Source organism: Pristiophorus japonicus, chromosome 3 (assembly GCF_044704955.1).
Source record: "Pristiophorus japonicus isolate sPriJap1 chromosome 3, sPriJap1.hap1, whole genome shotgun sequence".
NCBI lineage: Eukaryota > Metazoa > Chordata > Chondrichthyes > Pristiophoridae > Pristiophorus > Pristiophorus japonicus.
In genome coordinates this window covers 49,373,569-49,398,249 of record NC_091979.1, presented here as the reverse complement: position 1 = coordinate 49,398,249, position 24,681 = coordinate 49,373,569, and the positions used below count along the sequence as shown (strand labels likewise).

At 40.1% G+C, this 24,681-nt stretch overlaps 1 protein-coding gene across 3 annotated transcripts in view; it reads left to right on the top strand.

Moving 5' to 3' along the window:
- Nucleotides 1-19,180, top strand: part of LOC139259729 (activin receptor type-2A) — a 163,786-nt gene extending 144,606 nt beyond the window's left edge. For all 3 annotated transcript variants that reach the window (XM_070875352.1, XM_070875354.1, XM_070875353.1), the window contains exons 7-11: nt 3,065-3,210; nt 3,810-3,924; nt 5,496-5,634; nt 8,936-9,066; nt 13,268-19,180. In XM_070875352.1, coding sequence (XP_070731453.1) covers nt 3,065-3,210; nt 3,810-3,924; nt 5,496-5,634; nt 8,936-9,066; nt 13,268-13,462 — 726 coding nt within the window. In that variant the 3' untranslated portion in view covers nt 13,463-19,180. The remainder of the gene's footprint in view (nt 1-3,064; nt 3,211-3,809; nt 3,925-5,495; nt 5,635-8,935; nt 9,067-13,267) is intronic.
- The last annotated feature ends 5,501 nt before the right edge of the window (nt 19,181-24,681 follow it).

Below are 24,681 nucleotides of genomic sequence, written 5' to 3'. Positions count from 1 at the left end.
TGGCACCCCCTCCACCACCTTCAACATTCACTCCCTTCACCACCGGCGTACCGTGGTTGCAGTGGGTACAATCTACAAGATGCACTGCAGCAACTCGCCAAGGTTTCTTCCAAACCCGCAACCTCTACCAGCTAGAAGGACAAGGGCAGCAGGCGCATGGGAGAACACCATCACCTGCAAATTCCACTCCCAAGTCACACACCACCCTGACTTGGAAATATATCGCCATTCTTTCATCGTCACTGGGTCAAAATAAGGGAACTCCCTCCCTAACAGCACCACATGGACTGCAAGTGGTTCAAGAAGGCAGCTCACCACCATCTTCTCAAGGGCAATTAGGGATGGACAATAAATGCTGGCCTTGCCAGTGACATAGAAACATAGAAAATAGGTGCAAGAGTAGGCCATTCGACCCTGCACCACATTCAATAAGATCATGGCTGATCATTCACCTCAGTACCCCTTTCCTGCTTTCTTTCCATACGCCTTGATCCCTTTAGCTGTAAGGGCCATATCTAACTCCCTCTTGAATATATCCATTGAACTGGCATCAACAACTCTCTGCAGTAGAGAATTCCACAGGTTCACAACTCTGAGTGAAGAAGTTTCTCCTCACCTCTGTCCTAAATGGCTTTGCCCCATATCCTTAGACTGTGACCCCTGGTTCTGGACTTTCCAAACATCGGGAACATCTAACCTGTCCAGTCCCGTCAGAATTTTATATGTTTCTATGAGATCCCCTCTCATTCTTCTAAACTCCAGTGAATACAGGTCCAGTCAATCCAGTCCCCCCTCATATGTCAGTCCTGCCATCCCTGGAATCAGTCTGGTGAACCTTTGCTGCACTCCCTCAATAGCAAGAACATCCTTCCTCAGATTAGGAGACCAAAACTGAACACAATATTGCAGGTGAGGCCTCACCAAGGCCATGTACAACTGCAGTAAGGCCTCCCTGCTCCTATACTCAAATCCCCTAGCTATGAAGGCCAATATGCCATTTGCATTTTTCACCGCCTACTGCACCTGCATGCCACCCTTCAATGACTGATGTACCATGATACCCAGGTCTCGTTGCACCTCCCCTTTTCCTAATCTGCTGCCATTCAGATAATATTCTGCCTTCATGTTTTTGCCACCAAAGTGGATAAGTGACACCCATATATCCCATGAAGGAATAAAAAAAGTACAGATTAGAATAGATAGAATTCTATCTTAAAGAGTAGAGAATGGTGTTGATGCATAGAATTAGTGATGATTTTTTACATTTTTAATTGACATTATGTTTTAGGAGTATTAGAGTTAGTACTGTAACAAAGCTAATCCTGGCATTAGAGTAGTTCTTTATATAATATTTGATTTTATTTCAATGCCCCAGTATGTAAGTTGAAATTTCCCTGGACCTGTCAAATCTTAAGATTAGAAACCCCGAGTGTGATGATTAGAAATGCCAAGTTGGTTAGAACAAAATACAGAACAGATGAAAAAAGTTAAATTGCAATTCTTTAGAAATCGTTAGCTTGAACTAACTGAGTGAATGGATGCACTGTGTTGTAATAGATAAATACTGGTTTTGCCACTGGAATTGGAGCTTATTTTGAGGCTCGGGTGACACATTGTTTAAATACACACACGCATTTAAAGAAAACTTAACTTCTTTTCATGATGGGCAAGGAATACCTGTTTTTAAACATAACTGGTTAGATATTCCGCTAGTTTCACTCAAAATCGGCCAAACCAGCACAAAAGATTGTGGAATTTCAAGCGCAAGTTACGTCCGGTGCAAATAGTTTCCACAATATTTTGCGCTGCTTTAAAAAAACATAGTGCTAGAAGCCAGCCTTGCTCACAAAACTGCCCATGCCCCCCAGATCAAATTAATCACCATGGTGAGTTTCTGTTACTTGTGTCCATTTGCGGCTCTTCGAGAAGGCTCTTAAAATCAAGCTTTTTTTTTTTAGGCGCAAAGGCACCTTTTGAAGCTTTTTAAATACTAAAAAATATTTAATTACTAAAATTGACCAGTGTATAACCAATGAAACTAGTATATGATTCTATATCAGTTTTTTTAAATTTCAGTTATTTGGGTTACTCACTGGTGGTGGACCAGACACTTGTTAAAAATGCTTATTTTTATGTGGGAAAACCCATTTTCAGCTGTATTAATAAAACTGCACCAGGTTACCACTCTTAAATATATTAAAGACTATTTTTTTTAATGTAAGGGCAAAAAATAAATAATTGTTCCAAAACACTGCACAATTGCACTGGTCCATGGACGATTTTACATTTGTGATTAATGCAAATGAGTTTGAGCAGAAACTTGAACCCTAACGTCACTTTGTAACACTTGCGCAATTTGCGCCTGGATTGTTTATTGCACCCAAAGTGGAAACTTTACCTAAATGTTTTTAGTTTATATAATTGATCTTCCTCTAGCTTTTGATCAGTGGTGACTGAATACCTGTAGTATGGAATTGCTGTTTTGTCTTACACATGTTAACTTTCACCTAATTTTCAAAATGTTTAATGTTAGACCTAATGGAATTATGGTATATTTTCTGGAGGGAGGTGAATTGATCTAGAGCTCGACCATAACTGGCATAATTGGCTCAGAGTCGATCCTTTTTCTTGCACACACAAAGGTAATATGGAAGAGTTTTAATCATTAAAGTTGTTTTGATCTTGAGTTACAGTCACAATTTTGGCTGATCCACTCAGGAGGCACCAAATGGGGCAATAAATTCCTCTGAACAAAATTTGGAGGATGGGTCAAGCATTTGTAGTTGATTACAAAGCAGAACTGGAGAAACTTAGAAGCTTGCTACTTGTTGACCCATCCTCTGGCCTGAAGAATGACAATGTTATAGGAAACTGAAAAAGGATTGCATTCAAATAAATGTGAAGATAAATAAACATTTTTAAAAGTAAATCTAAAAGTAATTTAAATTAACGCCATGCCCATCAGTTTACTTATTTGATGTTTGAAGAAAATTACAGAGCTAAGATCTTCCCTGCTTGAAGCCTACAGTTAACAAAAGTATTTGCTTTGTTGTGTACCTTTCAGGGTTCCTTGACAGATTATCTGAAAGCTAATGTGGTTACTTGGAATGAATTATGTCACATTTCTGAGAGCATGGCCAGAGGCCTAGCTTATCTTCATGAGGATAGACCTGGTTTAAAAGATGGACACAAACCTGCTATTGCTCACAGGTATGCCTGTTAACAGCAGTTAAATTTGGAATCTGGTCCAAAATGCATTAATGGACCATCCAGACAGTTTATTAGTCTAGTTTCCTTTCTTGTGCTGCCATTGTTCTTGGTCTGCTTTGCTCTGCTGGTAGCACGCTCACCTCTAGAGTCTGAAAATTATAGGTTTAAGCCATGCTCCAGGACTTTACCTTATTTCTGGATTGGCGCACATCTGTAGTTGAGACATTACACCAAAGGCCCTGACTGCGTATTCTAGTAAGTTTGGGTGGATGTTAAAGATCCTATGACATTATTCAAATAGAGAGTTCTGATGACTTGGCAAACATTTATTTCTCAACTCCCACCACCTAAACAAACATCAACTTACCATGCACCTTGTTGCTGTTTGTGGAAGTGTGCAAAATGGCTGCCACATATACACAAGTTACTGCATTTCAAAATTATCCAATGTATATGAAGTACTTTGGGAAGTTTCTGCAACATAAGATACTACATAAAGTAAATTTTATTTCTTGAAGTAATGTGGATGCATGATCTACGATGAGGTACTTATTTTAGTTTATTTTATAGGAATTAATATTTCTGTCCTGTTTGAACAGGGACTTCAAAAGTAAAAATGTGCTGCTGAAGAACAATCTCACGGCTTGTATAGGAGACTTTGGCTTAGCTCTGAGATTCGAAGCTGGGAAGTCAGCAGGTGATACTCACGGCCAGGTATGAACTATTAAAATGTAGTTTAATCAAAAATTTCTGTATGAAGCATGTTCAAAATCATACCTTTTAATCTAACGTGCTTTAAAACTTTTTAAAAGTAGTTACAAATGCCATGGTTTACTTGATATAGATCCAAATCTGAAATTTGACTACCTTTTGAAGCTAAGGCATCCCTGAGTTGATTGTACTTGCTGATGAGCAGCCTTATAACTGTTGAGCTTTGTAACTCACTAACTCAGCTTTATAAATGTTTCATTTTTTGTTTTTACTGTTTTCTATCAGTAAAAAGGTGAAGAAAAGTCTAGAAGTATTTTCTGTTCAAAGTACTTCATGGGGCACTGGTGGTCCAGTGGGTTAAACAATTGGCTTTCACCTCAGACTGATGGGAAGCCTTTTCTGTCTGCTGAATAGAAAGGTCCTATATGAAATGAGATTGGGCCGACACCAATAAGCTGTCCTTAATTTGGCAACTCCCTGGGTGCCTAGTGTGTGAAATGAATAAAAGCCACACAATACATTAGAGCTGTTCTTCTAAAGGGACTGAGGAATATTATTGGTACAGAGTAGAAGAAGCAGCTTTATTCTCCATCTACCTGTACTCTGTTACTCAGCAATGTTCCATTCCTGAATACCAACATCCCTCATCTTCATCAGTAAATTTTTTTTTTGAAAACCGAAGTACTTCCCCAATCTCCAAAAAATTAAAAATGTGTTACTCGTGGAAAAAACAACAATTTTCTACGCCATGGAGACCTCCGATTTTGGATCTCCTTTCCTCCTCAGCTTCTCCAGTGAAGTCAGAAGGATAGAGCCCTACAATGATTCCTAATTTCAGTGGGGGCTGCAACTTTATACCCGCCTGGGAGCCAATCCAGTGATGCACAACCCTGGGCAAACACACTGCAAGCTGGGTAGGTCTGCATACTCAACACTGGGAGATTTTTTGGGTTGAGCCAGAAAATTGCAGCTGGTAATGTATTTTTTGACACTCCTTTTTGGGAATATTGGGTCAGTACTTTGAACAGAACTAGACTAGTTCTCCTTTCCCTTTAAGCACAGGTTGTGGTTGTATTTTTTCAATTTGTGCATAAAGGTGCATGTACAGTGTGGGGATAAAGTATTCTTTCATTCCTTTCCTGTCAGTTTCTCGTATTGCTAAATGAAATCATCCAAAACGTAAATATATTATGTGACTCAACATTAATGGGAATCCTGACTGTACTCTTGCCACTTTAATTTTATGCTCGGAATGATTCTTGGATTTGGGGAAGAACATGTGAAAATGTTTGTCTGACTGACTAAAATATCTTCCCCCAACCAACACCACTAAAAAACAGGTTCGCTGATGCATATTGCATTGCTTCATTGCTGTGTGTGGGACTGTGATGTGTGCAAATTGGCTGCCGCATTTGCCTACAAAACAACAGCGCTGACATTTCGGAAGCAATTCATTGTGTTTTGCAATGCCCTGAGGAACTGAAATAAACTGTATAAATGCAAGTTTTTTTACTTGAATAAAAATATGCATATTAGAGATTTTTAAGAAGGTGTATTTTTTCTCTCCACCCAAGGTTGGCACTAGAAGGTACATGGCTCCAGAGGTGTTGGAAGGTGCCATAAATTTCCAGCGTGATGCATTCCTCAGGATAGACATGTACTCAATGGGTCTTGTGCTGTGGGAATTGGCATCAAGGTGTACAGCTACAGACGGTTGGTCTAGTTTGTTTCTATTTACACGATATCCGTCGTGAAGCTTTGTATTCTGCTTTAAAAGGGAATTGGATAAGTAACTGAAGGAAAAAAAATTGGAGGGCTACGGAGACAGGGCGGGGGAGTAGGACTGGCTGAAGTGCTCTTGCAGAGAGCGGGCATGGGCTCGACAGGCTGAATGACCTCCTTCTATGCTGTAACCATTCTATGGTTCTCCTGTGTAACTCTCCCAGGCACTGTCTCTGGTACTCAATACCTGTACAGAAAAGTGTAATTACATCTAAATTGCAACACAAACAGGCCATTCAGCACAACTGGCCCATGCGCGATTATGCTTCTCCCATCCCTCTTCCTCTAACCCCATCAGCATATCCTTCTATTCTTTTCTCCCTCTTGTTTTTATCTAGCTTCCCATTTAATGCATCTATGCTATTTGATTCATCTCAATTACTTCTTGTGGTACAGAGTTCCACATTCTAACTACTCTAGGTAAAGAAGTTTTTTCTGAATTCCCTATTTGATTTATTGGTGACTATGTTATTTTTACGGCTCCTAGTTTTGGGGTCTCCCACAAATGGAAGTATCTTCTCTACGTCTACCCTATCAAATCCCTTCACAACACCTCAATCAGATCATCTCTTAATCTTCTACACTCGAGGGAATACAAGCCATGTTTATGCAACCTGTCCTCATAATTTGACTTTCAATAGTAAATTTAAGTGAAATTAAAACAACCATTCAGTAGTAAAATAATAGATTTCTGGACTGCATAAGGCAAATCTGCACAGCCTGAATGTCAGCAGTGGCTCAGTTAGAACTCTCGCTTCTGAGTCCCACTCCAGAGACTTGAGCACAAAATCTAGGCCGACACTCCAGTGCAGTGCTGAGCTCCGCTGCACTGTTGGAGGTGCCATCTTTTGGATGAGACATTAAACCGAGGTCCCATCTGCGCTTTCGGGCGGACGTAAAAGATCCCATGGCACTATTTTGAAGAGGAGCGGGGGAATTATCCCAGGTATCCTGGCCCATATTTATCCCTCGAGCAACATCATTAAAAAAACTGATTATCTTGACATTTTACAAAACATGTTAAGATTGAGGGGGCTTGACACGGTGGATGCAGAGTGGATGTTTTCACTGATGGGGGAGACTAGAACTAGGGGGCATAATCTTAGAATAAGGGGCTACCCATTTAAAACTGAGATGTGGAGGAATTTTTTCTGAGGGTTGTAGATCTATGGAATTCGCTGCCTCAATAGAGCTGTGGAAGCTGGGTCATTGAATACATTTAAGACAGAGAGACAGTTTCTTAACCGATAAGGGGTTATGGGGAGCGGGCAGGGAAGTGCACCTGAGTCCATGATTGGATCAGCCATGATCGTATTAAATGGTGGAGCAGACTCGAGGGGCCAAATGGCCTACTGCTGCTCCTATTTCTTATGTTCTTATTATCACATTACTGTTTGTGGGAGCTTGCTGTGTGCAAATTGGCTGCTGCGTTTCCTACATTACAACAGTGCCTACACTTCAGAAGTACTTAATTGGCTGTAAAGCACAGTCCTCTGCAGCTGTGAAAGGCGCTATATAAATGCAAGTCTTTTTTCTTTCATTTCTTTTACTCCACTTCACAACTTCAGTCCACGCAGCTGTTCTCTCTTCGCTTCATTTAATTCCCACAATAGTATTATTTCTGTGGAGAATACATTATTTCAGTTTCCAGCTGAGTTTTGTGTCATCTGCAAACTTTGAAATTATGCCCTGTATACCCAAGTCCAGGTCAATAAGCAGTGATCCCAACACTGACTTCTGGGGGAACACCACTGCACACTTCCTTCCAGTTTGAAAAACAACCACTCGCTGCTACTCTCTGTTTTCTGTCCCTTAGCCAATTATGTATCCATGTAGCCTTTAATCCCATGGGCTTCAATTTTGTTAACAAGTCTACTACGTGTTATTTTATCAAATTACTTTTGAAAGTCCATATACACATCACCCGCAGTGCCCTCATCAATCCTCTCCATTACTTTTATCAAATTACTTTTGAAAGTCCATACACACATCAATCGCAGTGCCCTCATCAACCCCCTCCATTATTTCATCAAATAACTCAAATCAAGTTAGTCAAACAGGATTTGCATTTAACAAATCCATGCTGGTTTTCATTTATTAACTCTAATTTTTCCAAGTGCCAATTAATTTTGTCCTGGATTATTGTGTCTCAAAATTTCCCCACTTCAAAGTAGTATGAATTAAACAATTTTACAAACCAGCAGATGATTTGTTTTTGCACATTCCTATTTAAATTAGCAAAAATTCTATTTGAATTAACAGATAATTTGAATTATATAACTTCTAATTAACATTGGTCTATATTGGGTGATGTTGGGATTGGGCTCCATTTTCATTATCATGTGCAAGGTATAATCTCTTGAACGAGGTACCGGAGCCCTAAAATCATTTGGCATGAGTCAGCCTTCAGGAGGAGAAAATTATGACTTGGTTTTTACTCATACAATATTATGAGACTAAAGGCTATTACAGCCCCATTACAACATTATGATGGTTCTTCATGTTTTATTGTTTTAATCTGGGGTAGTAAATGTTATCATCGTCCTTAATATTTAGTGGAAAAACTTGGAGTACAACTACAGTACAACACTATGGCCATAATGTATGGTTTAATTCTAGATCAGGCCAATGGTCCAAGAATGAGAAAGAAGGGGAGATAAAAAGAAAGTAAAAGTGAAGTAAGGGCAACATAGAAAAGGATGAGAAAGAAAATCATCATCCTGATACCAAAAACCATAAGAGCATTTGGTACACATTTGCAGCTTTGTTGCTGGTGGAAGGTTTCTGCATACTTGACACAGCTTTTTTTATCTGAATATTTTTCTTGAATATATTCAACTATGATGTCAGCAGCCATAATTTTGGGACCCCCAGCTTGCAAAATTTAACCTATCTTTGACACCGTTGCTAAACATTGTCGGTTTTTTATATTGCAAGTCTGATTGACTAGTACTTATTCACTAAAAGAAACCTTTCACAAGATAATTACAGTGAGAAAGGCTACTCAGCCTATTTTAATTAATTCATCCAGAGAGAACTTGACATCCTACTATTGCAGCGTTTCGTAGTTTGTTAAATGTTTGCAAGTTTTTTTTATAAATTACTACATTATTGGTAATATAATATTTGGAATCCTTAAATCAATGTAAACTTCAAGGACAATTTCTGTCACCTTCTTTGCCAACATTTAGAAACAGCAATTAATGTACTCGTGGATCTGTTTGATACTCAGGTCCAGTGGATGAATATATGTTGCCATTTGAAGAGGAAGTTGGACAGCATCCATCCCTTGAAGATATGCAAGACGTGGTTGTGCATAAGAAGATGAGACCTATTTTTAGAGAGTACTGGCTAAAGCATCCTGTAAGTGTATTTGTTTATAAATCATTTGAATATTACAATGCCAGGTTTGTTATTTGCTTTTAATCCAGGATTCTGACCTTCTTGAAGACTAATTAATCTCTGACCTAACCCTGCACAGTTCCCTCAGCAAACAATTAAATCCATCACCGGAGGTTTTGTTTACTTGACGACAATAGATAAACTTTGTGGCATTAAAGGGATACAAGTTTGTTTTACCAACGGAATATAAGTTGAACCTCTCTTATCCGGCACCCTCGGGACCTGGCCTGTGCCGGATAAGGGATTTTGCCGGACGAGGGGAGGTCATGTAAATTGGATGGTACAGGTACTGAGCAAGGGGATATCGGGCCTGGCTGGCCTCGGGATGCGGCAGCGAGATTGTGGGGTGGGGTGGGTGGGATTTGGGGGGCGGTGGATCATGAGGTCAGGCCAGCGATTGCGGGAGTCAGCAGCAAGGAAGGACTTCCATTTGTTCGTGTCGGAGTGGCCGGGAATGGTGCAGGATGAGGGGTGGTGCCGGATAAGGGAGTCCCGGATAAAGGAGGTTCAACCTGTAATAAGAAAGATAAGAAATAGAAGCAGAAGTAGACCACCTGGCCCCTCTGACCTGCTCCGCCATTTAATAAGATCATGGCTGATCTGATCATGGACTCGGCTCCACTTCCTTGCCCGCTCCCCATAACCCATTATTCCCTTATCGCTCAAAAATCTGTATATCTCTGCCTTAATTATATTCAATGACCCAGTCTCCACAGCTCTCTGGGGCAGAGAATTCCATAGATTTACAACCTTCTGAGGGAAGAAGTTCCTCCTCAACTCAGTTTTAAATGGGCGGCCTCGGAGACTATGTCGCCTAGTTTTAGTTTCCCCTATGAGTGGAAATATCCTCTCCATCCATCTTGTCGAGCCCCCTCATTATCTTATATGTTTCGAAAAGATCATCTCTCATTATTCTGAATTCCAATGAGTACAGGCTCAACCTATCTTCTGTGTTACATGGGATAAGGTACCTATACTTCATGTGATCTGTGTTATAGACAGATAATCTTAGGTATTAAGCTTACTTTGGATGTCACAATTTTTGAGTCATGCTTTTATGGCAGCACTTTATAATAGCAAAATCGTGTATCAGTATTTGCTACCACACAGCAGTTACGGTCCTCTGGTCAATAAATGGCACTGTTCATTGAGTCGTGCAGGTCTGCCAGCCATTTCTTCTTTAACCAGAGTCTGAGACACAAAACGTAAGCAATATTAGACATATTTGAAATCTTCAACTTTTAAAATATTGGCCAGTTTAAGTTCTACTTACTCTGGGCTCTGCCTTGCTCCACCAGGGACTGCTCCAGCATTTAAAATATAGGACCATTTATATCCTTCCCCTGGATCTGCCTGTCCCACTAAAAGGCCCTGCTCATGGCTGAAACTGCTATACTCCTTTTAGGCCCAGTCTTGCAGCAGATGTTAAATATTTAGGTCAGGATTAGTCCCCACTTCTGGCCGAAACTACACAAAAAACCTGGGTCATTTACGCTCCTGATTGTGTCAAATGTACAAAGCTGCGTCTGATGTTGAAGGAACTGAATGTGCAGAACTAGTGCAGGTGACACCTCGTAGAGAGGTGCAGGATCAGAACAGGGTTGGTGTGACAGTGTACAGAGTAAGGGGAACCCAGGTGAGATAGAGAATTAATTTAGGAGATTAAGGGATGATCTGATCAAAGTTTTCAAAATACTAAGGGGAACCGATAGGATAGATAGAGAAACTATTTCCACTGGCTGGTGACTCCAGGACATTGGACAGAGCCTAAAAATTAGAGCCAGGCCTTTCAGGAGTGAAGTTAGGAAACACTTCTACACGCAAAGGGTGATAGAAGTTTGGAACACCCTTCTGCAAATGGCTGTTGATGCTGGGTCAATTGTTAATTTTAAATCTGAGATTGATAGATTTCTGTTAATCAAAGGTATTATGGGATATGGGGCAAAGGCGGCTATACGAACATATGAACAATGACGGACAGGTAAAGACCATTTGGTCCATCAAGCACACAATTGCGACACCTTGTGTATCACAACTTATACACCCCACCTGCAACCATGTGATCTCTTGGGAGAGGCAAAAAAAACAGATATACAACCCAGGCCAATTTGGGAGGGGAAAAAAAATCCGGGAGATTCCTCTCCGAGCCATCTAGGTGATCAAAACTAGTCCAGGAGATCACTCTGGCCATTAAATTCCCTGAAGTACCGACCTTCTGTAGGAGTTAATTTCCGCCGCAGCCAGAAACAAATCCAGCTTTTGCTTGAAGGAATTCAGCGAATCTGCATCCACATGAGAGGGCAGCTTATTCCAGAGCTCTACTATTTTCTGTGAAAAGAACCATCTCCTGACCTAGATCGAACCTAGATTTAGCCTTACACAACTTAAATTTGTGCCCCCTGGTCCTGCCTAGCCTATTTAATCGAAATAAATGGTCAGCTGGAACACTGTCTATTCCCTTCATTATCCTTTAAACTTCAATCATATCTCCCCCTAAGTCGACGCTGCTCTAAGGTAAAGAGTCCCAACTATTTTAACCTATCTTGATAACTAAGATGCTTTAGACTTGGATTTAGTCTAGTGACCTTCTGCACCATGTGAGGAGACCAAAACTGCACCGTATTCCAAGTGCGGCCTGACTAAGGTTTTGTACAAGGCCAAAACAGTGTGCCTCGTCTTGTACTCAATTGTCCTATGGATACACCCCAATACCCTATTTGCTCTAGCTGTCGCAGCACAGCATTGCTCGTGTACCTTTAACGATGTATGCACTAGAATGCCCAAATCGCTTTCTATCTCCACCATCTTTAATTCCTTTCCCTGGATGGTGTATGAATGTTGAGCATTTGCCCTGCCCACATGCATAACACTGCACTTAAATAAGTTATACATCATTTTCCAAACATGAGCCCAATTTCCCAACACATGAAGATCTGCCTGAATCAGACGAGCCTCTTCTACAGTTCTAGCACTCACCCAGATCTTGGTATCATCTGCAAATTTTCAAATTGTACCGCCAACCCCTGAATGCAGATCATTAATAAAAATAGTAAAAAACAACAGTCCCAACACTGATCCCTGCAGGACACTACTGGTGACCTGTCTCCAAACAGATCCAAATCCATCTATAACTACTCTTTGCTTGCGTCCTGCCAACCACTTCTGTATCCAGCTCAATATATTTCCACTAATACCAGAGGTTCCGATCTTATAGAAAGCCTCTTGTGTGGTACCTTGTCAAAAGCTTTTTGGAAATCTAAGTAGACAATGTCGACTGGGCTTCCCTCATCCACCAACTTTGTAACTTCTTCAAAAAATACAATTATATTTGTGAGACATGATTTTTTTTTTTATGAATCCATGCTGGGTGCCCCTAATGTGTCCCTCCCTATCCAAGTATTCATATATTGCATCCCTTATGATTCTTTCCAGCATTTTCCCTGTTACTGATGTTAAACTGATGGGCCTATAGTCACCCAGGTCTGTCTTGTCACCCTTTTATAAAAATGGGAATTACATTAGCCATCTTCCAATCTATAGCAATCATTCCAGAGTGTAATGAGCTATTTAAAAAAACAGGCCAGGGGCTCGCACAGCACATGTCCCATCTCCCAGAGGACCCGGAGTTAGGTCACTGATCAGCCATGATGTCATTTGGATGGCGAACAGGCTCAAGGGGCTAAATGGCCTACTCCTGTTCCTATGTTCCTATGAATTTTAGTGATCAGTGAGCAACACTATGGAAGATAAGCTAACACCATTTAATATTTTGTCCCTAATAACCCCTTAACTCGATCTCTAGACTTTAGTATTTCCTTATAAACATATCCCCCGTTACACTTTGGAAAAGAGTAATAAGATTAATCCCATCACCCTCATTGTATTTGCATTATGCAGTATGGTACCCATACCGAACTTAATTGTGGGTTGATCGGTGCACTGCAAAGTGATAGTCGTACAGATTTATATTGTATGTTTCTGATGTATATTCTAGCATCCTATTGGCACCTTTAACTGCCCTTAACTTGGATTTCTCTTCAGGCTGACAGATCTGTTATCTGCATTTTCAGCATAGTTGGTTTTTATTTCAGATTTCCAATTTTTCTTAACTTTGTTTGTATGCCGCAGAAAATTTTCCTAATTTTTTTCTGTCCTCTTGTAGGGATTAGCTGTGTTGTGTGAAACTACAGAAGAATGTTGGGATCATGACGCAGAGGCAAGACTATCTGCTGGTTGTGTTGCAGAACGCATCACTCAGATGCAAAGACTAATGAACACGATTACTACAGACAACATTGTGACAGTAGTCACCATGGTAACAAATGTTGACTTTCCTCCCAAAGAATCTAGCCTATGATGGCTACAGTGGTCATAAACCAGACCAAGGGACTCTACAATAGAGCTGCTATCTGCTGAATTTATTTGACTGGTCACAACAAACAACTCAGTATCTTGTCCTTACACACTTAACAGAACTGGTATCCAATGGAATGGCAAGTGGACAATGGAGGCAACGGGTACCACAGTCAGTCAGTCAGAGGTGGTATAGAAGACAATGTGGTTGTAGCATGGATCACTCAACACTTCAGTAAGCTTCACTAGAGATACTGGAAGATAACGGTTTTCTTCCAGCAAGTGAAGCTAAATAGGTAACAGATGAGTCTTTAAGAACAAAGTCATAGAAGAGCGTGGCCCTGAAATTTGGCAACATGAGCGTGGCTAAAAACTGGAGTGCACCAGATAACTGGCTTCTTGTGAGGGTGTCTCAGTCCCTCAGATGAACTACTGTTAATTTTTAATAACAGTACATTTCATTTCAGAAAGAAGGGCAATTCATTTTTATTGCATTTGCTATTTGCGTTCACAAAAGAACTATTGTAATGCCAATATGACATAGCTTGTGAATGTTCAGTGTGCTGCTGTTATATGTATAAACAAATCAAGGTTTTTTGGGACATAGCAAAGAAGCTTCAAGCATTACATTATAACCATAAACCTCCCTCAACAAGGTATACCTCAGTTTCCACATTTGATAAACTATATTAGTACTTTCAGTTTGATAACACTAACAGATTTGAATTGACAGTTGACCTTAATGTAATTTTATGTATTAAATCACTGCATTTAAAAAAAAAAGTAAACTATACCTTTCTATGCCAATGGGAGAAGGCCATTCAAAAAAAAGTGTTTCTGCCTTGTTTTCTTGTGCAAGCTCCATGTAATAATTTTTACCATGCAGTTGTCTGCTTTTAATAGCTCCTTTGCTACGTGAAGCTTTGAAAATATCTTTTGCCCCAAAATTGGCTTTCAAAAGCACTTCCTTATTTTAGATTTGCTGTGTCTATAGAGAATTCAGAGATGTACGCATGCTTTTCTGTTTTTAAACTTGCGAGATATAATTAACACTGGAGGTGTTTTTCAAATTTGAATGCTTTTATTTTGTAAAGTAATATATCCTTTGTTTTCCTCTCATTACACATGTAAAGTAATTTTGCATACCTGTTAAGTGCAGTCATTAGTCTACTGTGTCACTGTACCAACATAACCTCAGGAATTTGTTACCCCAAACCCTCTCTGTTTTGAGTTGTGGTGACAGTCCTACACTAATTTTGGTGCCATTTCAGTAAGTTTAAAAAAACTTGCAGGGCAACAGAGGTACTTTTTAAAAAAAATAAATAAAATAAAAATATTTTAATATATGCAATCGATACACATACAAGTGACTGGTACTGACTTCTGTTCCTAAACAAATACTATGGTTTTATACATTATAGCAAAACTGACACAAGTCAAAACTAACCACTGCATCTGCTGCTCAATTTACCTTTCAGGGCCAGGGTTCAATTGTCCTTAACCAAGTGTTAACCATGCATTGCATTGTTGCAGTATAGCTAAATGCTTCAGTACAAAACTGCACAATGTGGGATATCACAGACTATGCTGACTGTGTGAGTACTGATTAGGTGCCAAATGTTTTAGATAGATGACACTAAAGTGTTTACTGCATTTCTGCAGTTTTATACTTTGCAATAGGATTACTGATCAAATTGAAGCTGATTGTGACTGAACTGACAGTATTATAAAGAGTTTGCTCAGTTACGGTTGACTTAGATTTCAGCTATAATCTATTGTAAAAGAATGACAAAGTATTAGTTAAAGCTGCAGTATATCACTAAAGCAACAACAAAAAAAAGTATCATGATTTTTTACAATCCCCAAGCCGCCACTAAAATCTATTGTTAAGCACAAATTTGTAATTTAGGGCTAAATATTCCTAATGTTTTTAATATTTGGGGGATTCTATATTCTCATCAGTTCCTGAATTTTAGCACCAGTTGCTTCTTTTGCAAGCTTGCTTCAATTGGTGGACCATGAACAGTTAACACTGCATTACGATCAACTTCAGGTATCTCAGATTACAAGTTGTACGCTAAGGCTATGCAAACTTAGAAAATCAACATTTTAATCATTTGTGTTGTACACAGGTTTTCGATATAACAGTTTCTTCAACATATTAATGAGAAATTAGCTGAAAATGTTATTTCTATCAGGTAACGGCATTTTATTTGTGCTACATTCTCCCTCCCCGTAATAATATTACATTGATTTCTTTCCCCCAAGAATATATTGCAGCTTAAAAAATTTTTTTTTTGCAAATCAGGAACTCACTGTGAATTAATATTTTATGCATATATGAAGTGCTTACTTTTAAAATCATAAATTGTTTAGTATACTGAAAAACACTAAATGTTATGCATAGGCTCAGAACAAGAAAACTACGATGTCAAAATCAAGAAAAATCTGTCCCCATACTCCAAGCAGAGAGGGAAAAAAGGGCAAATGCAATGGTGTATATATTCTACATGCCCACTTGTACAACCTTGGATTAGATTGTCAGCTGGTGTCTAACTCAAAAACACAGGTTGATTTCTGCCAGGAGGAAACCGCTTCTGGGTTCTTGTGCTGTAGAGTGTGGTTTGTATCATTCATTCATAGAAAGATTTTTTAATTGCTTTACAAAGCAATTATTTTGATAACATTGTAGACTTCAACTCTTCCTTACAGCCTACACTTCACAGGGAGAAACAATGGTCTTGAAATAGGGTGAAGTTATTAATTATGCAATATAATAACTTTTTTAATTAAGTTTAAATATCCTTTGACCACTCATAAGATGCTTTTGTGGACAGAATGATACAAATGACATTCTATATTAAGTGTTGCTTACCTCAGAACTTGCCAACAGAGAGTTCTTAAAGCAGTTTGTGATACACTTACCTCTAAACAGTTATGTTTGCTTTAGTCTGTATCAATGTTCTGTGCATTTGTGGGCACAAATTACTGTAATACTGGATATGTACTTGGGATTTTTTTTTGCAAATATCTAGCAAACAGAGACCCAGGGAAAGGTCTGGATGGATAGATGGAAGAGATTGTTAAATATTGTACAGAAACATTTGCTGTTCCCCTAAGAAACTGTATAGTGACTGCTGTATGACATACATTCTATATATGAAATGGAGTACATTTGCTGGTATTTTATTTGAAGCTTTTTAAAAAATTGTATTGCATACAGAGTGTATATATTTTCTGTTGTTGAGAAAAGCTGTGTAACCTGAGGTTATGCAGCATTGCATTTACCTACAGGTTCATGGTGCCCTCTACTTCAGTAGATGTAAATAGTAATGCTGCAAGTCGGTAAATAGCAAGATGCAAAAAGAAATCATCAGCTGCCTTGTTCAAAAACACTGTGTCTGACTTGCATGGACACGGAAGTTGGTGCTAAGAATGGTGGCACCTCAATTCAAGCCGTCTGTTCTATATAGACTCGACTGGTTCTAACCCACCTGTGTACACAAGGTTCAAAAAACAATTAGCATTTAACTAAAAAAGCTAAAACTCCACTGTAGCATCACACTCGCTGTAATAGATTCCCTGTAGTATAAAACTATCTATTTAAAAAAAAAAAAGTTGTGAGTAAATTGTGCTTTTTAACACCCATGTTGTGTATAAACTGGTAACCAATCAGCATCTGTTTTGCTCTTCCTTCATTAGCAGTCTTCCATTTTTTGCATGCTGTAGCAGTGCTCATTTCTTAGCACTGGTTGCCTGCAATGGGATGCACGCAATGTTGCCTTTTAATCTTAGCGCTCTAGCATCTCCGGTGCAGCCAGCTCATTGGCTTTTAAATAGAAAAAAACGCACATGCACAGTATTTTGAATGGGCCCTCAACCCGTTAAAGGGAGCGTGCACCCCCAAAAAATTAAAGGAACATTGGATGCAAGCTCTTGTATTCTGATCAGTGAATGGTAATGAACTGTGCCTACTGCGTAGCCCCAAACACACACCAACTTAAGGCTAAGCATTATAAAGAACTGAAAAAAAATAATGAAATCAATGCATCAACTGAATTAATGTAACTACTGACCTTTTTGGCCTGTGATTATAAACACAGCTTCATATCAAGTTTTTAAACTTTGTGCAATATGCTAAAAGAAGAATGTGGGCTCATAAGATTAGGCAGTTAAGTGGAAAATGAACTTTAATATAGATAAATATGAGGTGATGCACTTTGATAGGGAAAATCGAAACATTGCCTATACCTTAGAAAATAAGAAACTGAATGAGGTAAAAGAGCAAAGGGATTTACGGGTACTGGTGAACAAATTATTAAAAGCGGCATCGCAGGTCAGCAAATCCATTAAAAATGCTACAAAAAGCATTGGGGTTTATTTCTAGGGGTATACAATTCAAGAGTAATGGAGTTATGTTAAACTTGCAATAGACCCTGGTCAATACTGTGCACAGTTCTGGTCTCTGTACTATAAAAAGGACATAAAAGCAGTACAAAAAGATTTAAATAAGGATACGACTAGAATTGAGAGATTACGGCTGTTGGGGAAAATTGAACAGGTTGGGGCATTTTTCTTCGAAAAGATGTCTTGAAAATTATGAATGGATTGGACAGAGTAGATGTGAAGAGAATGACTTGGGAGAATCCAAAATAGGGGCCATAAATACAAGATAGTTACTAATAAATACAAATGGAAATAAGGAGGCTATTTGTTTATTCAGTGGTTAGAATGTGGAACATGCTACCACAGGAGTTGAGGCAAATAGCTTAAATCCTTTCAAGAGAAAGAGTACATGAGAGAAAATGGAATAGAAAGATATGCTGAAAGGCTTAGATGAGGTAGACTGAATGGGATGAAACTCGTGTGGAGTATAAACACCAGCACACACTCGTTGGGCCAAATGGTCAGTTTCTGTGCTATATATTCTAGGTAATTCAGTTAAGGACATATCCATCTACCCACAGGTCTCAATGTGGTACCTTAATGAGCAGCAAATGGGTCAACCCCTTGGATTGCTAATGGATAACTTGCAAACACTAAGCCAGCTGCAAGGCCAGAATTATACTCAAAGTATGTTTTACTTTCCCAAGGCGCATTTGCCTGTCCTGAACAAAATGTTGTTTAAGGCTGTGATGGATGGAAGCAATATGTTTGGAGCAGTAACGCCATTGCATGGGTTTAAAATACATACATATTTCTATGTTCCAGATGATGAATTTCAGGGAAAGCTTTGGAGCCTTCTCTGGAGGAATAGGTTAGCAGGGTGTTCCAATTTGGATTGGCCTCTATTTGAAATGAGGTGCCACCCTTGGCTCAGCAGTAGCATTCTTGCCTCTGAATCAAAAGTAATGGTTCCAGAGTCTTGAGCACATAATCTAGGCTGACACTTCAGTGTATTACTGAGGTAGCACTGCACTGTTGGTGCTATCTTTCAGATATGACGTTAAACCGAGGTCCCATGTGCTCTCTCAAGCGGACGTAAAAAAAGATTCCACGGCAAGGTTTGAAGAAAAGTAGCGCAGTTCTCATGGTGTCCTGCCCAGCATTTGTCTTTCAAGCAACACCACCAAAATTATTATCTGATCATTTATCTCATTGTTAGTGGGATCTTGCTATGTGCATATTGATTGTCATGTTTTGTACAATAATTACACTTCCAAGGTACTTTATTGGCTGTGAATCACTTTGGACGTCTTGAGGCATATGCAAGTTCTTTCTTTACTAACAACTGTTCAATATATTTGATTAAATATTTTCGGCATAGTTCTGTGCTTGGATAATTGAGTCATCAATGCATCTTCCAATGCTTTGCTAATTGGGAAATACGACATTGCTAGAACTTTCCAGGAATATTTTCCAAATACTTGGTATCTGATTTGTATTTTGACTGTGTGCAAGCTAACCATTCTTAATTGGGTTATTATTAATCATTAATTGAAATCTCTTTGTTTATCATAACATGTTCCATTGAACGCATTGTGTATTGCTAAGAGTGAGAAGAGTCCTCGGCAGAACCTCTCCATTCCCACCACCCCAGTTTACTATAGCTTCATCACTTGAGACATTTCTACAGACAAAGGGAGATATAGTGGCTTGGTTTACCAGTTAAACAAAAATGTTTCTGTGCATATTGATGAGATTTACTATTCGGGGTGCTTACAAACTTATCAAAAAATAAGTGCAAATTAATCTCCTGTTGTACTACTTATTGATCAATATGGATTGGGCTTCCTACTACTGCAGGAAGGTATGCCTTGATTTAAGGATATTTAGATGGCTGGTGGATTCATGCATATTTTTGGAATGAAGAAGGGAGAAACGGGAAACCAGTTTACAGATAAGTTTTTTTTAAACTTCCCCCTCCATATTTTTGAATTATATTTAGGTGAGAAACTGGCAAGACAATTCTAACTTGGAAGAAGTTTCCTGCTGGAATGTGATGATGCTGTACCAATCACATTGCAGCAAAATAATTCTGCCCATACCGGGAAGAAAGATTTATTGTAGTATGATTGTTTTATCTAATTAGTGAATAATAAATCTGGAAAATAACCAAAGTTGAACAATGTAGGAAGAAAATTGACCAGTTCCAGGTAGTAACTCAATGGCCACATAAACAACACAGTAGACATATTGGGCGAGAAATTCATGTACTTATCACCACTCCACAGCGGCATAAAATGGTGGCTGCCGCTCTTCCGCTAGCTGGTGGCAGCTGCTATTTTCCTCCCTCCCTTTGCGCTGCCGTTGAGTTATTGCCCTGGAAAAAAATGGCGGCATGGTGACGTCAAGCAGCATGTATTGCTGACTTAATATCACCTATCCGAACTTTGATGCTAGCATTGAATTCAGTGCAAGGCCCTAAGCGCGCAGGGTAAACTTGGCATGCAAGCAGGCTGACAGTGGCTATGTCAGCACCTTTTAAAGGGACCCACATCTTTCAGGTAAGTTTGTGTTTAAGCTTTTGCACTGTTTGATTTTATTGAAGTAGATGTTAAGTTTTTTTTGTGGGTAGGGAGTGATGCTAGACGCTTGCTAGGTCGTGGGTAGTAAAGGAAGACCACCGAGAAGACGGAAAATGCTGCAACTACTCAGCAGGTCACGCAACATCAGTGGAGAGAGCAACAGAGTTCATGTCTCGGGTCGAGAGGCTACCTGACCAACTATTTCCAGCATTTTATGCTGTCATTTCAGATTTACAGTATCTGCTTGCAGAGGAAGATGCTGAAGAGGAGGAAACAGAAGGAAGAATGCACCTTAGACAGCCCGGAATCATCCGCCTGTGGTATCAGTGACCACAACCCCAATCCACTTTCCACATTTGTCCCATACCTTCCTTACCCTCTGTTACTGACCATTACAGCGTCCTCTTGGCCACGATGCTGAAATAAAAGCCACCATAAAGCACACCTTCCAATCCAAATTTATGTCTATCCATCCAATATGACATCAAAAAATCAACTTATCACCCTTATGCATTCTGTTAGTAACTGTCTTATGTGTGCCTTAGCCTATCCTACTGATGTCATACAGTGCTACCCCAGTGGCGGCTGCATGGCTGGTGGAAGGTTGCTAACTTTCAGTGGGTACACTGCAAATGGCCTGGCTGGTCATCCTGGAGGAGCTGGTGCCTGGGAGTGTCAAATCATGTGACTGTTCTTCACTCTCCTCACTTTTCTTGGTCAACCACTGGCTGGGCATTTTGGGGGTTTGTGAAATGAGGAAGGCACAAGGGTGGAATTGTGACCGGAGGGCAGGAAAGCAGGAGGTGCATGTCAGAAAGAGGATAACCTGAGGATATCAGCATCTTGTCTACTTTCAGTCCTGCCGCTGACTAAGGGTTCAGCCATGCCCCTGTCCAGCATGGCCTGCACCATCTCTTTCAAGGTGGTGAGGTTAGGAATGGGAGATGTGCTTTGTGATTGGTACAGATTGTTGGTAGGTGGTTGGTCAAGGTCATGAAGCTTCTTTAGGCACTGGAGCTAGGTGGTGGGGGTAGCACTGCTGGCATGTGATGTAGTCCCACATCCTTTCTGGAGGGTCTTATGGAACTGTGGGTAGAAGACCTATCTTGCAGTATTGACCCCCTGCACAAAGCTGGAGTGGTGCGGCGTACCCTCTGTGTCCCTTCCCTGGCTTGCTGAACCATTTGTGTTGCTGCTGAAGCAGTTTTCCTATTGTTCTGAGGTTTGGAAGGGAATTCAGCTTTAGGAGCTGAATAATCACATTTGAGACTTAGTACATTTTTTTGAAAGACAGTAAAGCTGCACTTTTTCACTGCATTTTAATTTGTATTAGTTCTGAGTGCATTGCCCCCTTAGGCTTTTTAATTGCCTAAAATTCCTTGCGAGCTCCACAGCCTCGCTCCCAGAGGCTGTGCAAAACTCGAATGCCACTTCAGGACAGGAACTTCACCTCTGAGGTCTCCATTAACACACGGAAGGCATTGCACAGGTTTGTGACACCAATCTCCAGCTCCTCAAAAGAATTTATTCTCCTTTAATGTTGTGGCCATTACCTCACTGGCAACTTTAGTGATGAACACAAATTTCTAGGGTATGTTTGTAATTTTTCTTGTATCCCTAAGAGTAGTGCATGCGCACATTTTAATTGCTGTTTATGAAATACACACAGCTGTTTGAATGGAATGCATCATGTTCAATCATGCACACCAAGGATGGAATTCTAGATAAAGATATTTTTTTAAATATCCATCACAGTATGTGGGTGTCACTAGCAAGGCCAGCATTTATTACCCTACCCTAATTGCCCTTGAGAAGGTGGGGGTGAGCCACTTTCTTGAATCGTTGCACTCCATGTGGTGGAGGTACTGGATTTTGACCCAGTGACGATGAAGGAACAATGATATATTTCCAAGTCAAGATTGTGTGTGACTTGGGGGGGAACTTGCAGGTGGTGGTGTTCTCATGCGCTTCTTGTCCTTCTAGGTGGTAGAGGTTGTGGGTTTGGGAGGTGCTGTCGAAGAAACCCTGGTGAGTTGCTGCAGTGCATCTTGTAGATGCTACACACTTGTCAGTTGTAGAGGGAATGAATGTTTAAGGTGGTAGATTGGGTGCCAATCGAGCTGGCTTCTTCAGTGTTGTTGAAGTTGCACACATCCAGGCAAGTGGAGAGTATTCCATTCCACTCCTGACTTGTGCCTTGCAGATGGTGGAAGGGTTTTGGGAGGTCAGGAGGTGAGATTTGCTACAGAATACCTAATTTCTGACCTCTTGTAACCATTGTATTTATGGAGATAGTCCAGTTGAATTTCTGGTCAAGGTGGACCCCAAGGATATTGATGATGGGGGATTTGGCGATGGTAATGTTGAATGTTGAGGGGACACTCTCATTGGAGATTTTCACTGTCTGGCACGGGACTGCTTCATTATCTGAGGAGTTGCGAATGGAACTGAACGCTGCAATCAGCAAACAAATGGAGGGAAGCCATTGATGAGGCAGCTGAAGATTGTTAGGACATTGTTCTGAGGATTCCTGCAGTGATGTCCTGAGCTGAGATAACTGGCCTCCAACAACCACTTTCCTTTGTGCTAGGTATGACTCCAGCCAGTGGAGAGTTTGCACACTTGATTCCCATTTGGTTACTACAATCAAGATTGTACACCACTGGAGAACAATGCTGCTGTAAAAGAACTGATGAATACTCAACATTTCTGCTCCAGTACTCAATGATTGCTTTCTTTGCTCAGGTACTGTTCCCTTACTGTTCAAAAATACCCAACACTCTTCATTCCAACCACCATCTCTTACCTTGTGACCTTAATTGTGGAACGTTAGGACAGTTGAGGTTCTCCCCTCTGATTGAAATTGCTTATCCGCACTTTGGCTGGCTAGGGATTTGTATTCTCAAATACTTTTTCCTCCCTACACAAATTTTGAACTTGTCCAAATCCATGTCCTGGTTTAAAAATTGTCCTTTTGCCTTGCCACACTGTACCTCTGCACTGTCTCTAGCCTCACACCCCAATCTGCACACTTTAGTTCTTTACATTTCCCTATTTCTTTGTAATACTGTACTGTTTTATACTGTCTTTCCCCCCCCCCCCCCCCCCAAAAAAAAAAAGACTTGCTCATCTTTTAAGACCTTAACCAGCTTTTCAGGTGCAAGTTACCAAATTAAATCTCCAAGAAAACCACAACGGGTTCAATCATATTGTCTCTTCCAAATCATAGGGTGTGAAATCTTTGTATTGGAATCATCCTCAGTAGGTTCAATCTCTCATTTAACTGGCACCAGGTGTCTCCATTTCAGTGCCCTGAACCTATTGAATTTGCTAAAACCCTGTCCTTTATAGCTTACCATGGAGTGGTACAAAACAGCAAATTGCTTCCCTCACCTCTAGGTCACTTGTGGCTCATTGAATATTAAATCAAATATATCCCCTACAGTACTAGTCCTCAGATGCTGAATTAAGAAGCAATCGTTGATTACATCAATAAATGCCTCCTGGGTGGGGCATCCTCTGATCTCTGGGGCCTGGCTCTTGTTACTACTACCTTCCCTTCATGTGCTAACTGATTTGATTACACAGGTACAGATCCCTTTTCTTCTGTTGGTTTGCTGCTCTGGAATAGTGTGAGGGAATAAAGCTGAAATCATCAACTCTACAAGGTGGTGGTTGTTACTTAGATCTACTAAGGACATGAAGAACCTGGCCTATAAATTCAAGCTCATTTTGGGTGCATAATGATTGGAAGGAGGGCATTGTTATATTTGGATGAAGTATGGCTCTGCGAATATCCTGTTTGTTCTGACCACCACACTGCCAATAACAAGTAGGCTTATGTGAAGCAGGTGTACTTGCCATATAATGACTAAGTGGGGCATACAATGCCGTATCCCAATGACACAATGCGAATGCAACCACTGCCAGAAGTTTTTACATTGCTACACTTAGCCCAGCCTGTTTTCTCTCTTTTCTACCCTCCCTCCTGAAATCCTAGTGACCCAGTAAGGCAGGTATCTGTAACTGTGTACCCTTATTCAAGTGACACTGGGCCTCAAATGTGGGCCTGGACAGGTGGACAAATAGAATTCCTACCCTGCCCCACTTCTAGCAGCACACTACAGTTCCCCTAATTTCTAGGCTCTGATGTCTGAGAAATTGAAAAAAAAAAATGATTTTCATTGCATCTTCTATGCATCTTTTAATAGGTCAATGACTCAGATTTACCCCATGACATACATGACCAAGATTA